The 25,146-nt window shown below is 35.8% G+C and overlaps 1 protein-coding gene across 1 annotated transcript in view; it reads left to right on the top strand.

Annotated features, from left to right (window-relative positions):
• Positions 1–19,310, top strand: part of AHR (aryl hydrocarbon receptor) — a 32,272-nt gene extending 12,962 nt beyond the window's left edge. Inside the window, exons 3-11 of the mRNA XM_005872351.2 lie at positions 4,927–5,030; positions 5,360–5,449; positions 7,559–7,682; positions 8,642–8,772; positions 10,680–10,882; positions 11,664–11,773; positions 11,979–12,120; positions 13,597–14,827; positions 17,154–19,310. Of these exons, the coding sequence (XP_005872413.1) occupies positions 4,927–5,030; positions 5,360–5,449; positions 7,559–7,682; positions 8,642–8,772; positions 10,680–10,882; positions 11,664–11,773; positions 11,979–12,120; positions 13,597–14,827; positions 17,154–17,297 (2,279 nt within the window). The 3' untranslated portion in view covers positions 17,298–19,310. The remainder of the gene's footprint in view (positions 1–4,926; positions 5,031–5,359; positions 5,450–7,558; positions 7,683–8,641; positions 8,773–10,679; positions 10,883–11,663; positions 11,774–11,978; positions 12,121–13,596; positions 14,828–17,153) is intronic.
• Positions 19,311–25,146: the final 5,836 nt, after the last annotated feature.

Here is a 25,146-nt window from a genome sequence, read left to right as displayed (position 1 = left end):
CAGCCACCCAAGCTCCCAGTTGAGGCTGGCTGGAAGCAGGTATCTGGGATTTATTTATCTTCTATAATTGATACTTTGTTGCCTTGAGCAGAGCCCACAGCCGGCCAGGGCAGGCGGGAAGCTTGGTTTCCTCCATCGCCGGGGCAACCAAGCCTCCTGCTTGCTCCAAGCTCCGTGGCTGCCGGCCGCCATCTTGGTTGGGTTAATTTGCCTATAGCCGCTCTGATTGGCATGTGAGCGTGGCTTTTGGGCATGACTTGTGAGTGCAGCGGAGGTACGGTCAATTTGCATGTTTCTCTTTTATTAGATAAGATTCCACTGAATGTTCAATGTCACATCTGTACACTTCAGAAGATGTGGTAATCCCACAGATGGGATTTTAACAAATGTCTGCTTAGTACGAAAATGCTCCCCAAGTAGCAGAATCAGCTGGTGACTTTTTGTAAGAGATTACATTTTCTTTCTATGAACTGTCGTGTATTTAATTCCCATGGTATGATGTTAAAGTGTCCTTATGCATCTAACTAGGCATAACAATTTACTGTTTTGTAGTACTTTCAAATCTTCGTTGTAGATAACATTGTGGGTATCACAGAAGTCCTACTGGATACTCGTTAATACTCTCTGCTTAGAGATGAGAAAATACTCCCCTATTCTTGGTGTGCACTTAGTGTTAGCTTTCCATAATGGTTTGAGGGTGTGTAAATGCAGCATATAGCTGTGAGTTATAGATTCCAGGTCTTATCACCCGGGTTGGAGTCCGCAGTCACTGCAGCAAGCAAACCTCATGTTCGCTTCCAGCTGCCTGGCTGCCGGCCGCCATCTTGGATGACAGTTAATTTGCATAAGGATATGCTGATTAGCCAATGGGAAGGGTAGCTCGTACGCCAATTACCATGTTTCTCTTTTATTAGTGTAGATTCCACTGAATGTTCAATGTCACATCTGTACACTTCGGAAGATGTGGTAATCCCACAGATGGGATTTTAACAAATGTCTGCTTAGTACGAAAATGCTCCCCAAGTAGCAGAATCAGCTGGTGACTTTTTGTAAGAGATTACATTTTCTTTCTATGAACTGTCGTGTATTTAATTCCCATGGTATGATGTTAAAGTGTCCTTATGCATCTAACTAGGCATATAGTTTTTATAACAATTTACTGTTTTGTAGTACTTTCAAATCTTCGTTGTAGATAACATTGTGGGTATCACAGAAGTCCTACTGGATACTCGTTAATACTCTCTGCTTAGAGATGAGAAAATACTCCCCTATTCTTGGTGTGCACTTAGTGTTAGCTTTCCATAATGGTTTGAGGGTGTGTAAATGCAGCATATAGCTGTGAGTTATAGATTCCAGGTCTTATCACCCATGTTATTTTAGCCTTCACAAGAATTTGTCTCCAGATCTATCACTGTCCTCATTTAAAGATGAGGAAACTAAAGGTCGAAGGGAGTTAGCAGAGGGAGACGTGTGGTAAGTGGTTAATAGTAGCACACACATTCAGGGTCAGGAGACCTCTAATCCAGGCTCTGCCACTTGGAGCTCTGTGACCTTGGAAATGGTTCTTAACCTCCATAAATCTCAGTTTCCGAATATATTGAAAGGTCAAGAACGTCCAGTCTCATAGGACTGTTATGAACATTAAATAAGATATAATACACATGGAAACCGCTTGACATACAATGTGTGCTCAGTAGGTATATTACTATTGAGGAAATTACTCATGGCCAATCAGATGCTGGAAGAGGCACTGATGACAGTGCCCTCGGTCACTTTCTGACTCTTCTGTTGCTTTCTAATCAAGGCATGAAATGGATGTGAAAGTGAGTAGTATTACTATAGCTTCTAGTAATTTTAAGAAGGGAGAGGTAGTAGGTATGACATCTGAGAGATCAAACTTAATGGGAGGCATAAATTACATAGCTGGAGTTGAAAGGCCAGGACATAAAATAAGTTTTCTAAAACATCACATTGTAAATGACAATGGAAAGGGAGTTCACCCTTCCTGGACTCATCTTTGCAAAATATTTACTTAAATCCTTTATTGATTATTAACCTTGAATATGAGAGCAACAGAAACATTTGTTTGTTTTTCCAAGTGCCCTCTAGTGATCCTTCCCCAAAATGCACTTGTCACTTTTCCTACTTACGCAGTAGTAATACATATTAAATATCCTGCCAACATTTAGAATGGTAGGCGCTGCTGTTTAGAACAAGTTTCTTCTTTTCTTTTCTGTCTCAAGTTCCTGTAATACTTTAATTAAATCTCATTTGGTGCTTACTATTTTTGACATTCTTTTCTAGTTCTTTATTTCCATAGCTTAGATTCCCTACTTAAAGGCAGTCTGTCTAATGTCTAATTACATTGGCTAATATCCCCAATACAAGGCCAAAAACAAATTGTAAATTACTCTGAGATGAATAGTTTCTTTCATTTCTTATTCATCTTCTCAGTGGCCCAATAACTCTAGTTGGAAATAACATCAATTCTATTGATTAAAAATTAATTTTAAAAGATTCCTACTAAGATAATTTAGAGAGTTTAAGCGTGTCAATTTTCAAGATTGTTTCCTAATGTAAGAGTTTTAGTTTTGTGTCTACATTTTTATATCATTTTAATAGAAAACTTACTAATATTTGGTATAACTCTTAAATTGTGCCACATACTGGAAATTTTGGAAAAGAGGTGGAGTTAACCCTGACATCATGAGGTTTTTAATGCATTTAAGCAAATTTGGCCATTAGAAAGCAAACAGCAATAACAAAACTTACAGAATAGAAAAAGAGAAAAAGTCTTTTCAATGAGAAGAGATTAAGCATTTCCTTTGGTCTTGATTAACTGTTAGATCAATTAATTTACCTCAAAGTATTTTTTTGGCCTAAGGAAATCTGTTCTCTGGCCTTTTGCAGTTGTTATATGCAGAGGCCAGACTTTTGGCCTCTTCTTTCAAAGAGATATGTTTCAGGTTCTGCAAAGGCAAGAACTTGGCATGAGATTCCAGTGTGACACATGCGCTTGATGATTTACCAGAACATATACTTCAAACAAGAAACGGTTTTATATGACTAGTGCCCCGGTGCACGAATTTGTGCATGGGTGGGGTCCCTCGGCCTGGCCGGGGATCGGGCGCGGTCTTGCCCAGTCCTGATGGGGGCCAGCCGGCCAAGGAGGGACCGCGGGAGGTCTCCAGGGCATGTTTGGCCCTCTTGCTCAGTTCCGATTGGCCACGAAGTCCTTATTGGCCAGACCCCAGCAGCAAGCTAACCTGCCGGTCAGAGCATCTGCCCCCTAGTGGTCATTGCATGTCATAGCTACGGGTCGAGTGGTCTGACACTCAGTCGGACACTTAGCATATTATGCTTTTATTATATAGGATGCTTTGCTCAGACCGAGAGAAACGCTGGTTATTAGTAAGTCTCTAGTTTTTCACCAAGCCTCATTATCTTTCTCATATAAGTCTACTGAAATCAGAAGTCTTAAAAGTAAAGTCAAAGTCAGTTTTGTTTAATGGTTTATCTTATTTAAATATCACAGGTTAAAAGAGAATAGAAAAATGGAAAGATATTGTGGCTGTATCTAAATGGTTATACTTTATAACTAGTCAATCCATAAGCTCTGGAAATGGAGCTGATCATTAAAGCTTCCATTTATTGAACATATGCCAGGAACTTCACTTACATGCTCATTATTCTTCACAGCAATCCTGCAGGATGGTTGGTTGGTTTATTTCAGTTATCACTTCACATATTAGGAGACAGGCTGCAAGAGCTCACATGTTAAGTGGCAGAGCTAAGATGTGAACTTAATTATGTCAGACACCAACATTCACATGCTTCTAAATAAGATAATATTTGAGAGTGCTTGGAAAAATTCTGCATAGGTAAATAGTAGTTATTATTTCTGTTCAGCTGTTGCCTCCCACATTACAAATACACACATGCATGTGTGTGCACACACACAATGAGAAAGAGAGATGGGAGGGGGGAAAAATGAGAAAAAACATTACAGTATGCCACTGCTAGTAGTAAGCATCCCACTATGCCATCAGCCTTCCTTTCATATATATAGGGTATCCCCAAAAATGTATATACACTTTGAGTAATTATTAATTCCATGGGTTAAATATAAAAAGAAACAAACATCAACTGAGCTATTGGAAAAAAGTGTGTGTACATTTTTGGGGGACACCCTGTATTATTCACAAGTAGTTAGAAGATAGTAATGAAGGAGAAGCCACTTTACAAATGTCTGATACTTAGGATTAAACACAAAAAATTAATGTGCGAATCTTTATTGTGGATGACATTAATACACTCTAGTGGGATAAAGAATATAGACTTGAGCTAATGGGAAAACATACATGTTCTTGGATAGAATGATTCAACATCATTAATATAATTCTTCATGAGTTGATTTATAGATTTAACATGCACCCTGTAATAATACCGACAGTTTTTTACCCCAAAACCAGTCAAGACATTCTAAATTTAATGGAAATATATTTCTTGATAAGGTGTATGGTTGATTCTTTCTCTTTACCACCACTAGTTCGTTGATGTTTAGAATATTATTTGTAGGTATTAAAATCATTTTTATAGGTTCTGTTCTGATGAGCCTTATTCTCATAAGTAAGTATATGGGAATGGGAGGAGTATTTATAGCTGCACCATGCAATTCTTTGAAACTCCTAAGTTATATTCCAAAAATTATATAGGGAATCCATCAAAAATTATTTTTAAGAATCTGTCATCTGAGTTGGAAATCAACCATTGGCAAAGGATTATTTACTGTCATTACAGTACACACCAGTATTTTCTTTTTTGTGTGTTTGGTTTGGTTTGGTTTAGTGTATAGAGGTTTTCCCTCAGAGCCCTTGGAAACTACTTATTTGTAAAACTACTTACTGTATCATTGTTTTTCCATAGTTGCATTAAAATCCTCCCAAACTGACAGAAATGGAATCCAGGATAACTGTAGAACAAAATTTGGGGAAGGCCTGAACTTTCATGAAGGAGAATTCTTATTACAGGTACATTTTAATAAATATAGTTCCTTATAATTAGGATGACAATTGCAAATGGAGAATCCATTCATGGGTTGTTTAATTATTTCCAGTTCATTTTGAGTTAGAAGTCACCCAGCGTCGCATTCCACTTCCATTTGCACTGCAGTAGCATGTAGTGCTCCATTCCCCAGATATATGGTATGTCTGTGAGTGTGTGTGTGTGATTTGTAATCATTTTAGCCATTTTGAAGAGAAGAGTTTTTAGCAATAAAAGTAACAGCCTTAATTGAAGTCAATATTTATGAGTGACAATATTAGTCACATTACTGATTTTATAACTTTTTTCTCGGTAGGCTCTGAATGGCTTTGTGTTGGTTGTCACTACAGATGCCTTGGTCTTTTATGCTTCTTCTACTATACAAGATTATCTGGGATTTCAGCAGGTAAATATTTATCTCAGGTCATTAAAAAAATCTGTACTTTTTATGTATCTTATACTTTAGGGACACAATTGATAATTGCTATATATAAAATATCAAATAAAATGTGCTATAGGATAAAAATTATATATTTTCAGCTAATATATTTGATACTATTAATAATTTACTACATTATGATTTCCTTAAATGTTTATGGAATTTATGGATATTATGTTTCTCCTTTCACTTAAGAAGGAACTCTTATATAAAAGAAACATTCAGGTAAGGGGCAGATAGGGTTTGAATGGGGCAGGCAAGAGGATATTTGCCATCTAATTAGTAAGGATATCCACTGGAGAACATAGGGCAACTATGAAATGAAGGAGGTAATATGTAAAGGTACAAGCAAAATACCATGGCTTATACCTTTAATTCTGATTTTTGGGGATTATGGAAGCTTTCCTGAAGGTAATGGTATTTAAGCTAACTTAAAGAAAGTGTAGGATTCAGATGGGTTGACAGTTGTGGAGGGAACACAGGGAGGAAAAGACAGAAGTACTATAGCTGTCGACTGGAAGTCCTTCAAAGAGGTGAATGTGTCTGGTTTATTTTATGTTATTGAATGAATAGTGAATAAGTGGACTGGTGAGTAAGGTGTTTGATATATTTGAGGGAAAAGAATATAAGATGTGATTTGAGCACACTTGAATGCTAGGTATACTTATGTATTAATAGTTCCTAAATTCTAACCTGCATAAGACTCACCTGAAGAACTTGATAAAATTTTATAAAATCTTTAGGCCTCAAACCCCCCAGTATTCTGATTCAGTAGATGAAGGCGAGACCCATGCATTTGTATTTCTAGCAAGCTCACAGGTGATGTTGACTGCTGGTTTGAGAAGCACTGTTCACACTAGTATATAAACTGAAGATTAATCTGTGCTCTATACACAATGGAAGCCACTAAAGGTTTGTGTTAAAGGGAATGTGTATACTTCAATCTGTGTTTCAGATGATAACTCTGGCAATTGTGTAATAGCTGTCATAGAGATGGCTTAATGCTACAAGGTCAAGTTCATAGGGAGATTTCTCTAGAGAGCTAAAATAATGGAAACTAGCTGTTACCACAATTTCTGAAGATATTCCTGAAGATAATTTTGCTGACCCAGCCTTAGAATTTCTTTCAGACTTTTTAAATTATGAAGAAAATACACTGATGTCTGTGGAAAGGCCTGTTTGAAACTTAATTACCTAGTTATCTTAATTATTTGATAATGTAATTCCTATCCATCATGAAATAAAGAGATTAGCTATTTCCCAATCTATTTTTTCCCTATATGTATACGTTAGCCTAGATGTTCGTGTCTGACATGGGTGGTGGCTTAGGCACCATTGAACTGCACGTTGTCACTCCTTAGTGGGCAATGATACTGATAGTGATTCACTATCAACCATTCTTTTTAGTTGCTTAGTATGGCATAAAATAGAATACACAGTGTTATCACAGAAAGTGTTTTGTGAAACTTCCATGTGTCTATATGTACATATGTGATGGATGGAAAATGTATTCAGTACCATGAGTTGCAGTTTTAAAAAGAAAAAAGAAAAATACTGGTTTAAGGATTAAGGGCTCATCACTGGAATACATGCTGAGTGGCAAGTGGCGGAAGAAGAATTCTACCCTGGTAAAGGCATATCCCTTACTCTTATGGAGTCTACTTAGAGTAATTCAATCTATAGAAAACTGTTAGAAAACAAAGAAAATACATAATGAGTACTATTCGGCTTAGAGAAGTCAGAGACAACTGGATAGTTCCATAAGGTTTTGTGAAAAATGTAGGACTTAGAAGATCAAAAGGGGATAAAAATAAGCAGAATGTAATATGTTGTAGTTAAGGAGTGAAGAAGTGACTTACTTGACTGAAAAACATTTATGTGGCAAATAACTTCTGGCTTATCAATTGCAGAGCTAGTCGCTTTCTAGCTTTTCCTGTCTTGGGTAACTGGAGAGCTCTGCAAGCCATTTGCTTTTTTCATCGCTAATCTAGCTAGGTTCTGAAATTACTTTAGTATGTCATATTTATTTCTTAAATCGGTACTATTATTTTATTTCTTTGTATTTTTTTCCCTTAGTCTGATGTCATACATCAGAGTGTGTATGAACTTATCCATACTGAAGACCGAGCTGAATTTCAGCGTCAGCTACACTGGGCATTAAACCCCTCACAATGTACAGACTCTGGACAAAGAATTGATGGTAAGAATGTTTATAAAAAGATAGCTTTGGACCCTGACTGGCTATCTCAATGATTAGAGTGCCATCCCAATACGCCAGAGTTGCAGGTTTGATTCCCAGTCAGGACACATACAAGAAACCAAGGAATTCATAAATAAGTAGAACAACAAATCCATGTCCCTCCCTCTCCCTCTCTAAAATAAATAAGTAAAATTTTAAAAAGGTAGCTTTGGTGTTTTGGTTTTTAATATAATGCTATGAAAAGAGGCAGAGAACCTAAGGGGCAAAGAACTCCTTGGTGAGGGTAGGAAAGTAGTGGAAAGCCATGTGTCTGTACCTGTAGTTCACAAAGAGGCTGGTGAGCTAAGGAATGTTCTTTTTCTACAAAAAAAAGTGAATGATTTTATTGTTTTATTTGTAATGATTTTTATTTGCTATTAATAAAAAATGAATATATCTAAGGAATATTATGACAGCCATTGATGACTATCAAGTGGGAAAGTGTTGCCATACTCAGTAATGCATTTTATAAAATTACTCATACTGTTGTGAAAGATGGGAAGGAATGTACAAGCTCAATTCTGGAGTGTGTGTAAAATGTTCTGTGTTTTAAAAGGCACACAATTAAGAAACAAGCAAACTAGCATATCCCAGTATTAAAAAAAACACACAAAAAAACCTTTTCTCAATGCAAGCAGTGTTTCCAGAAGTTTGTGGAAGTGTTAAAAAAAATAAAATGGCATTGAAAGTGGGGAAAATGTTAGCAGTAATTGGTCAGTAGAAATTTTAAACTGAGTGAAGTTCTGTGAGATAAAAGTGATATTCAGTAAATTTTAGTTTCTTTTCATTAGCTCCTTTTCTGAAAATGATTATCTTCTTATACAGACTCCAATTTAGAAATTAACATAAATTTCAACTATCTAAACACTTAATTTTACAGCAAAGTGGAAAGTAAATTTGTGTTGCTGTTATTTCTCCAGAAGCAAATGGCCTCCTCCAGCCAGCAGTCTACTATGACTCAGACCAGCTTCCTCCAGAAAACTCTTCATTTATGGAGAGGTGCTTCATATGCCGACTGCGGTGTCTGCTGGATAATTCATCTGGTTTTCTGGTAAGAGGCAAAATCTTACGACCCTGTCATTTACTATTAAGTTATATACAGTGGGGCCTTGACTTACGAGTGTCCCGACTAACAAGTTTTTTTGAGATACGATCCCTCTCTCGCTGATTTTTTGCTTTGAGTTGCAAGCTCAAAAAAATTCGGGTTACAAGCCAGCTTCAGATACCCCACCGCTAGTTGGCGCAGCGAACGTCACAGTGATTTGACATACGAGTAATTTGAGTTATGAGCTCCGTCACGGAACGAATTAAACTCGTAAGTCAAGGCCCCACTGTAAATAAAATAGTTTAAATGAAACAGATATTCTTTGGTTATATTTGAGTTTGGCTTTAAAAATCTATTTCATCAAATAATTAAGAAAAATCACTTTTAAAATATCATTATTTGTGATTTTTGAATCTTTTTCTATAACTCCAAAACCACACAGATTAAGGGAAATAATCTAGAAGCTTGTCTTTTGCCTACTTTTAGGACTTTTTAGGTATATGATGAAGAACTATGTAGCTCTTCTTTAATAGCAGAATACTTACTCTCTTTGGATATAATGCCTTCTAGACAGAGAAATTATCCTGGCCTTTTCCACATGCCTAAGATAACTGCCACGTAGAAAAATGGTTGTACATTCATGATTGCAGAATCATCGTGTGGTACGAGATGCTGTTGGCGTGGTCTGAATACCTGGGTAGGATAATTACAGAGCAGTTTAGGCAGGATACTGAGACACTCCAGAAGAGAAAGTGCCCAAATAAGTTTGGGAGACACTTCTTAAATTTTAAATGGGTTTTCTTACTGCAGGACTTTTCAGAGCCTTTACCAAAGGTACATATTATGCTGTAGCCTCAGTGGAGAGGATCATTGAACCCTTTGTTAGGTCTAGTTCCATTCATCTTAGAGCTCTTCATCAAATTGCAATAATTTGGCTTCCTAGGCTGCCTATGACACATGAAAGAGGCATGCAAATCTGTGTCAAAACTTGTCCTGTTTTTTATTTAGAAAATAAAGGGCAGCATAGCTATCCCAAAGTGTACCCCCAAGAACATATAGTACACCCCACCAGCACAGGAGAAAGAGACTACAAGGTATAGTGTATATTACGTTTGTGAATTATCAGGAATTTGAAACAATCAAATCTTAAACATTAGCAAGCAATGATTTTTGTGTTTATGTCATAAGGTTGCTGACCCAGCGTTAGAATTGCTTTGGGATAGTTTTTGTAGTAGTGATGATCAATTAGTATGTATTTTCTGAGATGGAGTATGAGTGTAATTGGGTCTTTTCTTTCTTGTGCTGTTGTCATACTGATATTAGAATTATTCCTTGGCCTGGTTATTACTGTTTTAAACAACTAAATTGATCATGCTCCTGCTTCAATTGCCTTTGTTTCTTCTGTCTTCTACAATTATTCTCTATCTTTACTCTGATAGAACTCTGCATTCTTTGTGATTTCATGAGTCATTTTAATGTTTTAATAAAACTGTATTTTATCTTTATATGAAAGATTCCCATGTGCTATGAAATATACTGTGAGCTGTGGAATATAGTTCATGTGTGTTTGAAAATTAGCATGTACTTGATCACCATTTATTCAGTCAGGAAATATATATTGAGTGCACGGTGTACAAGGAGCTGTGCTAGGTGTCAGTGATGGGACACTTGCACACTTAGGAAATGATACAGATGTTCTTGTTGTGACCATTAAAACGCCAGGAATGCTTCACCTCTCTGTCCCTTCAGAACAGTCCTCATACTAATTTGGGATTGTTTTCCTGTGGAGAAAGGAATGAAAGAATGTAGCAGTTGTCAGCTTCAGGAACCTTAGATGTGGCCAGGACTGAGGCTTTTCAAAAGGAATGATTTTAAACTGTTAATTTTAATGAGCTATCTTTTGTGTTTTTAAGGCAATGAATTTCCAAGGGAGGTTAAAGTACCTGCACGGCCAGAACAAGAAAGGGAAAGATGGTTCGGTGCTTCCCCCTCAGTTAGCCTTGTTTGCCATAGCTACTCCACTTCAGCCGCCCTCCATACTTGAAATCAGAACCAAAAACTTCATCTTCAGAACAAAACACAAACTAGACTTTACACCTACTGGTTGTGATGCCAAGTAAGTAAAACTTTTCCAGTTTTGTTTTTATTAGATATATTGTACAATGCAGCAAGTCTCTTATGGAATGTAAAATATATAGTGCAGATTATAATACTGTACATTATTATAGTAGCTGTTATTTCATACTTTTTCAGTATCATCTTCCTTTTAAAATAATTTCAGGTTCATCAAATCATCTTACTCTATAATTTTTAAATACCACTTGCCCCAATTTCTATGTCATAACGATGATGATTGTTAATTTGTTTTACATTTTAAATTGTACAAACTTTATTTGAATTTTAGCCCTGGAAGTTTAGTAACTTCTAGAGAATTATGTTTTGATATATGAATGCCTAATATCATACTCCATGTCATTGCCTTTCTCTTTTCAAATATTCTAGAGAATTATGTTTTGATATATGAATGCCTAATATACTCCATGTCATTGCCTTTCTCTTTTCAAATACGGAAATACAGAGATGTTTGAAAAACCCTGCCCCTTAAAAATGGAGTACAAACATTCTAGATTTTTACTAAAGGTTTTGTTTTCCTATATAATCTGCTCTGTTAGATTTATCTTTAACTTTTTTATGGTCTTTAGTCAGGAGAAGAAAATGATCTAAAACCGAAATTTGCAGCCATAAGCAAGAGAGCAGTTACATAGATTTCCACCTGCTAATGTAAAATTCTGAGTGTCAAGTCAAACCTATTGCAGCAAATAGCATACAGCTGATACCATTTAACATGAATGAAGTAACAACATCATTTCAGCTTTATTCCTTTATCTTTTTAACAGAGGAAAACTTGTTTTGGGCTATACTGAAGCAGAGCTGTGCATGAGAGGATCAGGGTATCAGTTTCTTCATGCTGCTGATATGCTCTACTGTGCTGAGTACCATATGCGGAGTAAGTTGCAGTTCCTTGTGAACATGTCCATAAAAAGGGCATATACCCTAGTGCATGTTTCAGGAAACTGTTTGAATAATTGTCTACTCAATATCATACTTTTATGATTAACTGCTTTACAGCTGCCACAGGAATATATAGTAGTTTATCTTTGGTGACAAATATGTCAAATTTGGGTTTGATAATTTTTTAATTTTTATTTTAGTGATTAAGACGGGAGAGAGTGGCATGATAGTGTTCAGGCTTCTTACCAAAGGCAATCGATGGACCTGGATCCAGTCTAACGCCCGCTTGGTTTATAAAAATGGAAGACCAGATTACATCATTGCAACTCAGAGACCTCTAACGTAAGCACAAAGACTTAGAATGCTTGCTGTCATTGTTAATAACACTTTAAACAGTCCTGTTTAAAAACTTAATTTCTAAACGTAAATAAAATAAACTGCAAATAAAAATAAAAAGTTAGAATAATATGTTTAGAAAGGAGAAGGCATAGGTGAAGAACATTAAGATAGAATTGATAAACTTTACTGAACAACTAAATATGTAGATCTATGGAGGAGAATAAAGAAAACTTCAGGGTTTTATCTTGGGTATATGCAGGAAAGATGAAAATCTAGTGCCGTCTGTAAAGTAAATATATCATTGCTTTGCTTAACATAGGTTTTCTAAGCAAGCATTGATTTTGAAGTTTCTTACATATTCTGGAAATGAGTATTTTGTCAAGTATGTGCATTGTAAATTTTCTCTAGAGAAGTGATTTTCGTAGGTGGCTTGAGATAAGAAATCAAGGTCATTTTTTTCCTTTTTACATCTATTAAAGCCCCACAATATTTATGAAGCAATGCCTCCAGCCATAATTTACAGTGCCACAAAGTTTTATGTTTATATTTTAGGTTGTAGTAGGTAATTTTTGCAGGGGGAATCATAAACCTCCCAAATCATCCCTAGTGAGTATATTAATGGATTAGGGTGCATTTTTGGATTAAAATGAAAGCTTGTCTACTATTTAAAAGCTGGATATATATGTCCAGCTGATCAGTAACATTTATTGAAAATGCCATCTTTCCGCTACTGCACTGCATTTTGATCAGATGATGTGTTTGTGGTTGTTTACTTTTGCAATCACAACGCATTTGATATCTAAGTGTATGCCTTCCATTTTGCTTGTTTAGGATTTTTTGTTCTCCTTCAAGATTGCCTTGGCTCTTCTTGACCACTTTAAATTTTCATATACATTTTAGAAATAATTGTCAGTTCCCACTAGAAAATCTAAAGGGATTACAGTGTAATCCTAAACCTATATTTGGGATTACACTGAAACTATAGCTCATTTTGAGATAATTAACATTTTTATAATACTTAATATTCCAACTCATGAACATGGTGAATGTATGTACATATACTTAAGAGAACAATGTTATGTAATATTTACCTATGTCTTTATCTCATTGGATCTTGTACATCTTATTAATACTATTCCTTGATTTGATGTTTTAAATGATGTATACACACCTAATTTTCATATTGTGAATTATGCTAATTTTCATATTGTGAATTATGCTAATCTTTTCCTTTATAGCTTCTGACTTTTGTGTTTTATTTAGAGATGTCTCCCCCACTCATATTCCCAAATTCTTGCAGTTTGTGTTTATATTGGGATCTTTGTTCTAATGACTATACTGTTTTTTGGGACAAATCCTAAATCATTTAAATTTTTCCAAAAAAAAAATTTATGGCACAGAAAAATGTATGTCAAATAAAAAGTGTTTTTCCCTACTGTCAATTACAATGTATTTTCCTTGCTGTTTTTGTAATTTTAGAGATGAAGAAGGAACAGAGCATCTAAAAAAACGAAATATGAAGTTGCCTTTTATGTTTGCCACTGGAGAAGCTATGTTGTACGAGACAACCAACCCCTTTCCTCCCATGGTGGATCCCTTACCAGTAAGGACTAAAAATGTTGCTAGTGGAAAAGATTCTGCTACCCAGGCAACTCTCAATAAGGATTCTCCCCATCCCAGTTCTCTCTTTAGTGCCATTATGCAACAAGATGAGTCTATTTATCTCTGTCCTGCTTCAAGTAGTGATCCTTTCGAAAGAATTTTTTTAAACGAATCTATGGACAAATGTAGTAAGTGGCAGGACAGTATTGCACCAGTGGGAAGTGATATCCTGGAACATGAGCAAAACGGTCAGTCTCAGGAAATGAACCCGACACTTCCTGAAGGTCATGGAGGGCTCTTCCCGGACAATAACAACAGTGACTTGTACAGCATTATGAAACACCTAGGTGTTGATTTTGAAGATGTTAAACACATGCAGCAAAATGAGGAATTTTTCAGAACTGACTTTTCTGGTGAGAATGACTTCAGAGACATTGACTTAACAGATGAAATCCTGACGTTCGTCCAAGATTCTTTAAATAAGTCTACCTTGGCATGTCCAGGTTACCAGCAGCAACCGTCCAGGGCACTAAACTCAAGCTGTATGGTCCAGGAGCACCTGCAGTTGGAGCAGCAGCATCAAAAGCAGGTGGCCATGGAGCAGCAGCAGCAACTGTGCCAGAAAATGAAGAATATGCAAGTCAATGGCATGTTTGCAAATTGGAGCTCTAACCACTCTGTGCCTTTTAATTGTCCTCAGCAAGACCTACAACAGTATAATGTCTTTTCAGACTTACCTGGGACAAATCAAGAGTTTCCCTACAAATCTGAGATTGATACTATGCCTTATACACAGAACTTTATTCCATGTAATTCGTCTGTGTTACCACAACAGTCCCAGGGGACACAGTTAGACTTTCCCCTAGGGAATTTTGAACCATCCCCATACCCTACTGCTACTTCTAACTTAGAAGATTTTGTCACATGTTTACAAGCTCCTGAAAACCAAAAGCACAAACTAAATCTACAGTCCTCCCTAGTAACTCCACAGACATGTTATGCCGGGGCTGTGTCCATGTACCCATATCAGCTGGAACCTCAGCAGAGCAATGTGGCTCAGATACAGTACGGTCCAACCTTGCCAGGCCCACAGGCATTTTTAACCAAGGTAAGGATGTTCTCAAACGATGTATTTATCATGTAAGAAGAATCACTAAAAGGGTTTATTTAATGTCAGGACTGATTTAATCTATTATCTACAGCATTCATATCAGAACATTTCTAATTATGTCTGTGACTACTTTTTTTTTATAAGCCAGTGCTTTTCCAGTATGTTATGAACGCAAGTATATCCCATTTAGCTGAATTGTAAAGGAGAAAGAAATCAAGGGCTGAATATGTCCTTAAGTTACCCAGTAAAATTAGTTACAAGTATATTGTTTAGAATAGAGATTTTGGTTTATCTTCCTTGATTTTTAAAAATAATTTTCTTGGTATTTTGGATATATAGTTGAAACTGAGTTAAAAGATATTTCTTTGCATGACTTTGCCTCCGAAGGACCCTGGAATTTAGTCCTGGGCTCCTTGGTATTCTCTAGCAATCCCTCTGTCTTATCTGCCACAGCCTCCTTTTATCCCATCAGGTGAATTGTTTTTTTCTGATGTGCTTAAAGGGGCAATATAGCTAGCTTTCTACCATGGGAGGTTGAGGTTGATGTTGTATTTTTACTGTTTAAATGTATCATCAAAACCCTTCTAGCAGCAAGCACACTAAAAAATCACTTCAAAAAAAAAAAGTTAACCTGATTATATCTGCTCTCTCTGGCCGCCCAGGAATAAAGTATGTTTGCATTTATGCTTTTCCATTATAAAATAGTTCATTTAAAAATGTATTTAAAAGTTTAGTTTTGAAGAAAATCCTGACTAAAATTAAGTTCATTGTTATGTAATAGAAAAGGGCAGTGAAGGTTTTTCTTAGTCTCATTCCTAACATCCTTTAGTTATAGTCTATTTCACAACATTGCTGTGAACTTAATCATGAGTCGGTACCTTAACTCATATACTCTTGAGTAAGTGATAGAGAACTTACTTGTGTAATGTTACATTTTGAACAGGGCTTGCATCAGCTCATGAGTTCTCTACAGTGATCCCTTCACTACTTCTTAATGAATAATAAGAATTCCGTAGACCTATATCTCTCCCCCTCTCTGCAGGGTAGCCACTCTGTATGTGGCTAGTCCCAGACGAGAGGTACTAAAAATATCTTCCAATTTTGGAGATTTAATTTGAAAAAAGAATATTGAAATGATGAATTTCGGCTATATTAGGTTAAGGAAAATATATTAAAATTTCACTTTTTAATGTGGCTCACATTTCCATTGAACAGCACTGCTCTAGATAATACATTTAAAGAGAATTGCTGGCACATGTTAGACTGATGAGAGTAATTTATTTAAGATCCAACATTCTCTGGGCAAATAGTATACCTTCCATTTGAAGACTTGACAGAGTTGCCATCATTGAAGATTTAGATTATGTGATTATTACTATATATTTAATATATGTTTTGAAGGATCTTTGAAGTAATCAACATTTTGATTACTGAAGCCTAGTGTTAAAGGTAGATTTTATTTGAAGGAATTATGGGTTTGGTTTTAATCTGAAAGTTTCTATAACTCTCACTAATTATGTAGTCTAAAGGCTCTGTGATCTATAAAACACTACAGAACTATCTCTGTGTCCATCTCCCCCCCTTCCCCAGTAGCAGTTATAAAAACCAGACCAATTTCATTATAAGAAGGCAAGAAAGCATTTTAATAACTTGATTCTGAAATTAGGACAGTAATCATAGTGGTCCTAATTACAGAATCAGGTTATTAATTAAAAGTATAGTACAAATAAGAAATTGGTTTAGGATATCATACCCATGTATATTTTATGAGTAGTAGGAAATACTTAGGTCATCTGCAGTTCCAATGTAGTAATCTCAATAAATTCCCTGGTCCCCAGAATTTGAGATGAAATCTGGTCAAAGTAAACTTATTACAGAGACTATACATTGTGGGGCAAAAGTAGGTTTATAGTTGTTCAGATGGAGAATACAAGAATAAACTCTGTGTTTCACATACTCACAAATTGTATACCTACTTTCACCTCACCCCACATTACTTATTTATTACTGTTACTCTTTGATTCATTAGTTTCTATCCAAACTGAAGGCAACACCTGATCAGATGCTCTCCTGATATATGGAATGCCAAATCTGAAGTGACACAGTTACACTACTCATCTATTAGAGAAACCGAAAGGTTATAAATGTGCTAATATATGTGCTCAGTATGTTTTCATTGAATGAATTAAAATTTAGCAACAATACAGTAATTTGAAGTTTAACATCACGTTGGGTGAAGATTTTAAAAATACATTTTAATTTTATTTAATGATTAAAGATACTTTAAAGATCCATTCTAATAAATTGCTATTTCTGTTTTCAGTTTCCAAATGGAGTTTTAAATGAAATCTATCCAGCTGAGTTAAATACTATAAATAACTCTCAGACTACCACACATCTTCAGTCCCTTCGCCATCCATCAGAAAACGGACCTTTCCCTGATTTGACATCAAGTAGATTCCTGTAATTCCAAACCCAATTTTTACCTTGGTTTTGGTTTAAAAGGTGGAAGATTACAGTTACTAAACTGTCAATGTTGGACATCAGCAAGTTCACATGGAGGCATTGATGTATGTTGTTCCTACTGTTATTACCAAACCACATTTTAATGTTTTTCAAAGAGGAATTAAAAACATCAAAATTACATAGACTGTAATCATTCAAATAGAAAGTATATGCCACAGGCTGGTGAGATACCATCTACATTTCACATTCTGAGCATCACAAATTGTGCAAAATTATTCACGGGAACTTTAAGACTCTTAAATAAGAAAGTTTTCTCTATTGGAATTATTTCTGTCAGGATAAAAAGAAAATGCTTTTGAGTTTTCAACTTATGAACCCAAAGTTACCAGAAGTATACTATTTCTCATATTTTTAGGTTCTGCATTTATCTCATGTTAAAATACATAAAATAAGTGGTTTGGTGCTTCTTCATTGTTAATGTAAGTGCCTCAAAGTTTTTTTTCTACCTATAACACTGTAGGATGTATATTTTATATAAAATAATGCTTTTTCTTTTTAAAATTAATAACATTTTACACAAATAGTATTTGCATTTCTTAAATTCAATCATTTTTATTAATCCAGGCATGTTTTAACTGCACTACTTACCCGTTTTCTTCAGGTAAAGAACAAATAATGATTAAAAAGATAATTATTTATTATATAATCTAGTTGCTTCTAGACTGTAAATGTTGCTCTGTGCCTTACACTGAAAAAATTTTAAGTAAAATGTCTTTTCAGGTTATTTCTTAATTATTATGTAAATATTAATAGCAGCACTAAAATGTCAACAGTGTTTTCAGAAGAAAGATATACCGCCCTTTACCTCTGCTAAAGTCTCTACCCTGGTAGTTGAATGGTGCAGCATGAAAATCTGCTGCTAAAGTGACCACGTTTCTCAACCTACAATGAAGAGCAGGAGCTTGGTTTCTGGGCCATTGAGTAAATTACAGCAAAGCACCCATTTCAATGTGTGTACATTTTTCACAAACTGTTTTACATCTGTAATCTTTTAAGATAATAGTATGTTGACTTTATAAATTTCACTTCTTAGTACAGTGAAAACTATTTGTTTTTCTCATATTTGAGGAGTGTTAAGATTGAATATAGCAATGTTTGGTGCAGAGTATTGCTATGAATGAAATGAATGGTGCATTGTATGCTTTATAGTGAACAAAATTATTTGTAAAATATTTTGAATTTTTCATGTAAAAATATTTTATATGCACATAGAGTTTTACATATTTTATCAAATAGTGAATGCAACCCATTTAAGTTGGTATTAAAAAAATAATCGTGCAATTTTATTAATTTCAAACATTAGGTTATTTCTATGGTAGAGTGACCTTTATTATCAGTAAGGCAAATTAATCACCCTACTAACTACTGTCCTCAGGTGATTTAAAAGAAGTGCCACCATCTGACATTCTTTTATTCAACTGTGATGTCAAGGGTGTAAGACAGATCTTGCATTTACTATATAAAAACATGATGGAATCCTAAGCTGAGATGTAGGATTAACGTACACTTTTCTTCCTTTTTTTGTAAGTTAATGTACATAAAAGTTGCTTCAGACAATATGTATGTCATTTCTATGCATTTTCAGTCAAAATTTTGAATCTGTAGAATCAATGTAAGTATTGAAAACAACAAATTTGCCTAAAACATTTCATATTTTGTTTCCAGCATGAGGTGTCTTTAAAGATTTAGTCATTAGACCAGAGGGTCTATATTAATAATCCATTTTTACATTTAAACTTTTCATTGAAAGTCTTACAGCATTTTTGTTAGTCTTCCTTCATGTCACTGGATGTACTGTTTAGTGGAAGATAGGCTTTTAAAATTGTGAATATGGTGACAAGCAATTATAGACTTATAAAATTAAAAATTTTAAAGTAATATTGTATATTTTTATCTCCATAAAATAACTAAAGCTTACCTAAGAATAAAATCACAATAGACCAAACCAAATACATCTTTGTCTGCATTGCTGAGTTGCCAAAACGAAGAGAAAACTCTATGTTGAGGGGTTTCTTTTTAGATGGTGTGCACTTCTAAGAACCTGGATGCGTCTGATTTGTACTTTTCCTGTACAAGTGGTTTGCACAGTACCTGAACATGTACCAGTGTTCTGCTGTATTATGAAGCTTTCAATCATTACTATGCACAAACGTAGTGTTTTTCAGTATTACTAACTTGTAGGTAAATGCTTTCAGGGCTTTTGTCTTTCCTTCTAAATGTTACTGCTTTACATATGCCATGCATACATTTTTTAAAAAAATATGATTTATAATATCCTTACTATTAAATAAAATTGTATGTAATAATATATGGTAATAAATAATCACCAAATATTGATATTGTTTAATGTAAATTCTTTCTGGTTCATATAAAGGATGTTAGTATTTATTGTATAGTATTATAACTATGTTAAAGGCAGTCTATAATGTTGAAGGATATGTTGTCGGTAATTAATAAATTTCTTACGAAGTTCTGCCCCTGGATATATAAAAAACACTTTCAGGAACATTAAAGATTTAAAATGCTTCTGAAATGAATGATTCTAACCCTAACCGGTGTTATATTTAGTGCTTAGATCAGAATATACTGTCCACAACCTACACACTCTCACATACAAATGGAACACTAAGCCTTTGGTGTTAAATTTATAACTGCTAAACACTCACCAAGAATTCTGTAATTAAAAATTGTCTTAAGAAAAGTTCCTGAGAAAAACAGTATTTTATTCTAGCAGAAATTATATTTTGTTGTTTTAGGCTTATCCTTTACAATAATTAGATATTTTTCTCAACAACATAATAGCAAGTTAGCATCACATTTAATTTCAAACATTTTAGAAAAACCAGTACTGAGTCTTTTTCATGATGTCAGCTTGCCCTGTTTTCACCAGCCTGCCCAGCACTGGCCAGGGATGTTAGCTACCTCCAAGACGAGGTAACACCTCTCTGAGTTTTCTCCAATGTGTGCAGGTGACCTTGCCTCCAGTTTTACTACTGAAGACCAACAAATAAAAATCCATAACATCCTAGGTGTGTCTGTACCTTCACCTCAACAATACCACTATCCTTGGTCTGTTGGGCTCACCTCCAATAGGTGGGGAGGCAGGTTCCCCTAACTCCAAGGTTCACACCATTCCTTTGCAGTTTTCATGCATTTAGCATCTACATTTCCCTAGTCCAGAGCTTTCTCCCCTTCTCTAGAACCCTGGTGGGGAGGCAGGTTCCCCTAACTCCAAGGTTCACACCCTTCCTTTGCAGTTTTCATGCATTTGGCATCTACATTTCCCTAGTCCAGAGCTTTCTCTCCTTCTCTAGAACCCTGGGGGGAAAAAACTCATCCCTCCTGCATCCCTTTTCTTATTAAATTACTTCCTTATCCCCTGTCTCTAAAACAATTTTTGATCTCCTGAAAGCTGGTTTTGTTTTCTACCCTTCTATGTATTGTTTTGTTGAAGCTTACTAACTCCCTTCTTACCATAGGCTGATTCTCAATGGCCCTGCAACCAAGATGCACCCTCAATGAACATTTTTTCCCCTTTTCGCTTCCATATTAGCTGCCCTGCACCTTTCACTCTTCTTTGTTAGTTATTCTCCCCACCACTCCCACCTAGCAACAGGCTTGGTTATGACCATTTGTGGTTCTTTCTCTACCTCCACATACTGTCCCTTTGGAACTCATCCCTCTGCAACTGCTAACTTTCACCTCTTTAAAAAACACAAGATAGCCCTAACTGGTTTGGCTCAGTGGATAGAGCATTGGCCTGCGGACTGAAGGATCCCAGGTTCAATTCCAGTCAAGGGCATGTACCTTGGTTGCGGGCACATTCCCAGTAGGAGGTGTGCAGGAGGCAGCTGATTGATGTTTCTCTCTCATCAATGTTTCTAACTCTCTATCCCTCCCCCTTCCTCTCTGTAAAAAACCAATAAAATATATATTTTTTAAAAACACAGGATAAAAAGAAACCTTATCTCTGATGTTTATGGAGCATTCTTTTCCTTTGAGAGCATAGCAAAGCCAAGCACACAGACTCTGGAGTCAGACGGTTGGCTTCACACATAGGATATGAATAATTGGAAAGGTTTCTTACTCTTTCTGAGCTTGAGTTTCCTTTATACAGAAGGAAGATAATGGTAATACCTGCCTCATTGGATGGTTGGAGTCGTCAATAAGTAATTTATGTAAAACCACTTTTTGCCCAATGACCAAAACTGGAACAATTTGCCTCCCTAATATGCTATGACAAGCACACTTAAGCTCTCTGTGTATTCTCAAAAACACAAACCCAGAGAAAACGGTTTGTGTTTTTGAGAATACACAGAGAGCTTAAGTGTGCTTGTCATAGCATATTAGGGAGAAAACGTCAGACAAACCCAAATTGAGGGACATTCCACAAAATTCCTGAGAGGAGTCTTTCAAGTATCAACGGGGTGAAAAACAAGAAAGAGACCAAGACGTCACAGATCAGAGGAGACCAAGGAACATGATGACTAAATACAACACAGCATTCTGGATTGCACCCTTTAAAGGACATTAGGGTTCTGCAGGAATCTGAATGAAGTCTAGTTTTATTAATACTATTGTACCAATGTTAATTTCCTAGTTTTGACCATTATAACATGGTTATGTAAGATGTTAAGTTACAAGAACCTGATGAAGGAAATAAGTTCTCTATATCCTGACAACTTTTATGTAAGTCTAAAATTATTTTAAAATAGTTTATTTAAAATAATTTTATATACTTCGCACATGGATTGGAAAGATTAATATTGTTAAAATGTCCTTACTGTCTAAAATAATATACAGATTCAATACAAAGCTTATTAAAATACTGGTGGCATTCTCAGAATTAGAAGAACTAATTCTAAAATTTATATGGAACCACAGAAGACCCCAAATAGTGAAAGCAACCTTGAGAAAGAAGAAAAAAGTGGGAGATATTACGCTTCCTGATGACAAACTATACTACAGAGCTACCATAATTAAAACAGTATTGTTCTGGCATAACTATAGATGTATGGATTAATGGTATCAAAGAGACAACCCAGAGATAAATCCCTGCTTTTATGGTCAATCTATGACAAAGGAGGCAAGGATAAACAATGAATGGAGTTAGAATTATTTCACTAAGTATTATTGGAAAAACTGGACAGATACATGCAAAAAAATGAAATTGGATCACTTTCTTACACCATATACAAAAGTAAACACAAAATGGATAAAAGACTTACATGTTAGACCTGAAACTATAAGACTCCTAGAAGGAAATGTAGGCAGTAAACTCTTTGACATTGCTCTTAGCAGTATCTTTTTGGCTATATCTCTGCAAAGGAAAGAAACAAAATAAAAAATGGGACTAAGTTTTTGCACAGAGAAGGAAACCATCAGCAAAATGAAAAGACAACCTACTAAATGGGAGAAGATACTCACAAATGATGTCAATAAGGGGTTAACTTCCAAAATAATTCAAACAACTAAACAAACAAAAGAATTCCAACTGAAAAATGGGCAGAGAACCTTGAAGAGACGTTTCTCCCAAGAGGACAGATGGCCAACAGACATATGAAAAGATGCTCAACATCACTAGTCGTCAGGGAAATGCAAATTAAAATCACGAAGAGATATCGCACATCTAACAGAATGGCCATCATCAATAAATCAGCAAACAAGGTTTAGCAAGGATGTAGAGAAAAGGGAATCCTTGTACACTATTGATGAGATTGTAAATTAGTGCAACCACTCTGGAAAAAGGCATGGAGATTTCTCAAAAAAATTAAAAATAGAATTTACATATGATCTAGCAATTCCACTTCTGGGTATTTATTCAAAGAAAAAAACCACTAATTTGAAAAGATAAATGTACTCCTATGTTCATTGCAACACTACTAGTAATAGCAAGACAGAAACTATTTAGATGTCCATCAATAGATGAATTGATAAAGTTTGTTGACTATTGTATACAATAAATATCTGCCATTACTATTTCCTTGATAGCTAAACAGCCTTTTCAGTTGGAGGTAAACCTGTGCACTGACACCAATCCTCCTCTGTTTACTGTTGATTTGATGAGTATCTTGGTTTTTCCTCTCCAATTCAATGGTCCTTTCCTGACATCATCCTTTTCAATTACCTTGTTTCCATAGCTCCTATACATCAACCATAATAACCTATTTTCCATGCCAGTTAAGGACAGCCACACCTCAGACTGAGAGCATTGGTAACTGCCTTACGTCAGCTTGCAATTTCCTCTTCTAATCACAGCCTCTTCTTTCTCCTTTCCCAATCCTTTCTTCTTTCTTCAACTAACTCTTCACTCCATGGTGATCTCCAGGCCCTGAGTACACACTGTCCATTAGCCTAGACCAGTAATGGCGAACCTATAACACGTATGTCAGAGGTGACACACGAACTCATTTTTTTGGTTGATTTTTCTTTGTTAACTGGCATTTAAATATATAAAATAAATACCAGTTTCCTAAAAGCTACCAAGGAAATGAGAAACAAAGAAAGGCTGAGAAACTGTCATAGGAGTCTAAGGAGACACAACAATATGGTGGTATCCTGGAACAGAAAAAAAGACATTAGTGGAAAAACTGGTGAAATTCAAATAAAATCTAGTAATATACCAATATTGGCTTCTTCTTCTTCTTAGGCTGACATTCTAACCCAGCCGTGGGCAAACTACGGCCCGTTTGAAATGAATAAAACTAAAAAAAAAAAAGACCGTACCCTTTTATGTAATGATGTTTACTTTGAATTTATCTTAGTTCACACAAACACTCCATCCATGCTTTTGTTCCGGCCCTCCGGTCCAGTTTAAGAACCCATTGTGGCCCTCGAGTCAAAAAGTTTGCCCACCCCTGCCTTAGAATAAGGATGTCAGCCATAGTTCAATCTACTCCTATTCTGGAGCTGCCCACTCCCTTATTGGTAACAGCCACTCTAATCCATCCCTCTGGCCAAACACTTTCTGATCAGCAGTCTTGCTAGAAAGAGTGACAAAAGTGAAATAATGAGCCTTACCACAGAATATTGCCCACACCAATATTATTATTCTTAGCAAGAGAACCCTAATTTTACTCTGGAAAATTACCCTTGATTATGTCAGCAGACCCAATGGAACCACAAGAGTCCTTGTAGGGGAAAGGCAAGAGGGTCAGAGAAGGGGATGTGGTAATAGAAGTAGAGGTCACACACCACACCACACACACACCACTTGATTGATTTGAATATGCCTTGCTGCTGGCTTTGTAGAAGTAGAGGTCACACACACCACACACCACACATACACACACACACACACACTACACACCACACCACATACATGCACGCACACACCCACACCCACTTGATTGATTTGAATATGGCCTGTTGCTGGTTTTGAAGATGGAGGGCCACAGGTCCAAGAATGCAGGCAGCCTCTAGAACAGTGATGGCGAACCTTTTGAGCTCAGTGTGTCAGCATTTTGAAAAACCCTAACTTAACTCTGGTGCCGTGTCACATATAGAAATTTGTTGATATTTGCAACCATAGTAAAACAAAAACTTGTATTTTTGATATTTATTTTATATATTTAAATGCCAGTTAACAAAGAAAAATCAACCAAAAAAGTGAGATCGTGTGTCACCTCTGACACATGTGTCATAGGTTCGCCATCACTGCTCTAGAACAAGAATGTCAAACTCACAGCCCAAAGGCCACATGCCTAGTTTATTTGGCCTGTGTTAGCCTTTGAGTTTGACATGCTTGTTCTAGAAGCTGGAAGACACAGGCGCCAAGTCTCCCCTAGAGC

This window comes from Myotis brandtii, unplaced genomic scaffold (genome assembly GCF_000412655.1).
Source record: "Myotis brandtii unplaced genomic scaffold, ASM41265v1 scaffold374, whole genome shotgun sequence".
In the NCBI taxonomy this organism is placed as follows: Eukaryota; Metazoa; Chordata; class Mammalia; order Chiroptera; family Vespertilionidae; genus Myotis; species Myotis brandtii.
This window is presented reverse-complemented; position numbering and strand designations above follow the sequence as displayed.